The sequence below is a fragment of the Calidris pugnax genome, unplaced genomic scaffold, assembly GCF_001431845.1.
Source record: "Calidris pugnax isolate Ruff unplaced genomic scaffold, ASM143184v1 scaffold46, whole genome shotgun sequence".
Classification (NCBI taxonomy): domain Eukaryota; kingdom Metazoa; phylum Chordata; class Aves; order Charadriiformes; family Scolopacidae; genus Calidris; species Calidris pugnax.
This window is the reverse complement of record NW_015090769.1, coordinates 1,088,986-1,090,458: the sequence shown is the minus strand read 5'-3', so window position 1 is coordinate 1,090,458 and position 1,473 is coordinate 1,088,986. Positions and strand designations below refer to the sequence as shown.

Genomic DNA, 1,473 nt, shown 5'->3' with positions numbered 1-1,473 from the left:
TTTTCCATGCCCCCCAACCCAGCCACCCACCCCCCCAGGGCCATTCCCTCTCCCCGTGTCCCACCTCGGGGTTTATCCCTCCCGTGTCCCACCTCGGGATGCTCCGTGTGTGTGTCCCCCAGCCCCGGGGGCTCTCGTGTCATGAGGAGGGGGGTTTTTTGTGCTCGGGGAGGCCACGGTGGCTGCATGAGATTTATTTTTTTTTAATTTTATTTTAGTTCCTAGGTATATGCAATAATAAATAACTCGCCACTTCAGCTGTTCGTTACCAGCAGTAGTTCTCTAGGCTCTTTTCTGTTGATGTTTACTAATGGAAAACCCAGTATTTGTTACTGTACGAGGATTCTTTTTTTTTTTTTCCTGTTTTGTTTTGGTTTTTTTTTTGTACGGTACTTTAAAAAAAAAAATCAAAAACACGAACCCACAAAAAAATAAAAATACAAACCCAACCAAAAATAAAAAAAATTTAAAAAATAAAATTTAAAAAAAAAAAAGAAATAAAACAGAATTAAAGAAACGGCTGCGGGGGATTTCTGCGGGAGGGGTGTTTTCACGCTGGGGGAGCAGAGGAGGGAGGGCGTCGGGGCTGGGTGCGGGATGTGACCCATGGGACTCTGCTCCCGGGGGGGTCACAGGGCTGGGGGGCCACCCCCCAGCTCAGCTGGGCAAGCAGGAGGTGGCAACTGAGCCCCCAAGGGGCAAGAAACAGCCGGAAACGGCGTCTATAAACAGCGGGGAAGTACAAAGTTCCTCCCAACGGCCCAAAAAATGAGCCCGAGGGGGGTATTTCGGGCAGCACCCCCAACCTGGGGGGTGCTTTGGCGAGGGGGGGTTGGCAGACCCTGGTGGGGGTCCCATATAGAGCCACCCCCCCCCCCTTTTCTTGTTTGGGAGACGCCGAGCGGGGGCTGCTCAGGGTTGGGTTTCTGTCGCCGACGTGTCGCAACCTGCAGGGAAAAGGCAGGTGGGGCCAAGGCCACCGTGACCCCCCCTTCCTCCCCACCAGAGCCCCAATTTTTGGGGGTCAAGGTCCCCCACCCGGGGTGGCCGGCGCCGGACGTCCCGGCGTGAGTCAGCAGCGTCGGCGTCACATGAGGAGGACGGTGGAGCCGGGAGGAAGGGCACGCGGAGGCGGGCGCTGCCAAGCCTTTAAAAAGTCCTCGCGGGGACGGGCTGCACCTCCACGCCATCCCCACCATGGCCCCCACGGCCCCCACGCTGCCGCTGGCCCTGCTGCTGGCCCTGCTGGCCCCACGCCTCGGGCTGGCTTCCCCCGGCTGTGACTACCCGGCCCACCTCTGGTGCAGCTCGCGGGAGATCGCCGTCGCTTGCCAGGTCAGAGCCGCCGGTAGCCACCCGCCCCGCCACGGTAGCCCACGCGGGGCCACAACCCGCCGAAAGGGCTGGGTGCCCACCCGGTGAGCGGGGCTTTGGGGGTGGCGGGGACGGTGTCAGGGCATCGCCCGCCCGCGG

The 1,473-nt window shown here is 59.5% G+C and overlaps 1 protein-coding gene across 1 annotated transcript in view; it reads left to right on the top strand.

Moving 5' to 3' along the window:
- The first annotated feature begins 1,079 nt into the window (after positions 1-1,079).
- The window catches only part of IFI30 (interferon, gamma-inducible protein 30), a 5,983-nt gene continuing 5,589 nt past the window's right edge, over positions 1,080-1,473 (top strand). Inside the window, exon 1 of the mRNA XM_014938221.1 lies at positions 1,080-1,335. Coding sequence (XP_014793707.1) covers positions 1,198-1,335 — 138 coding nt within the window. The 5' untranslated portion in view covers positions 1,080-1,197. The remainder of the gene's footprint in view (positions 1,336-1,473) is intronic.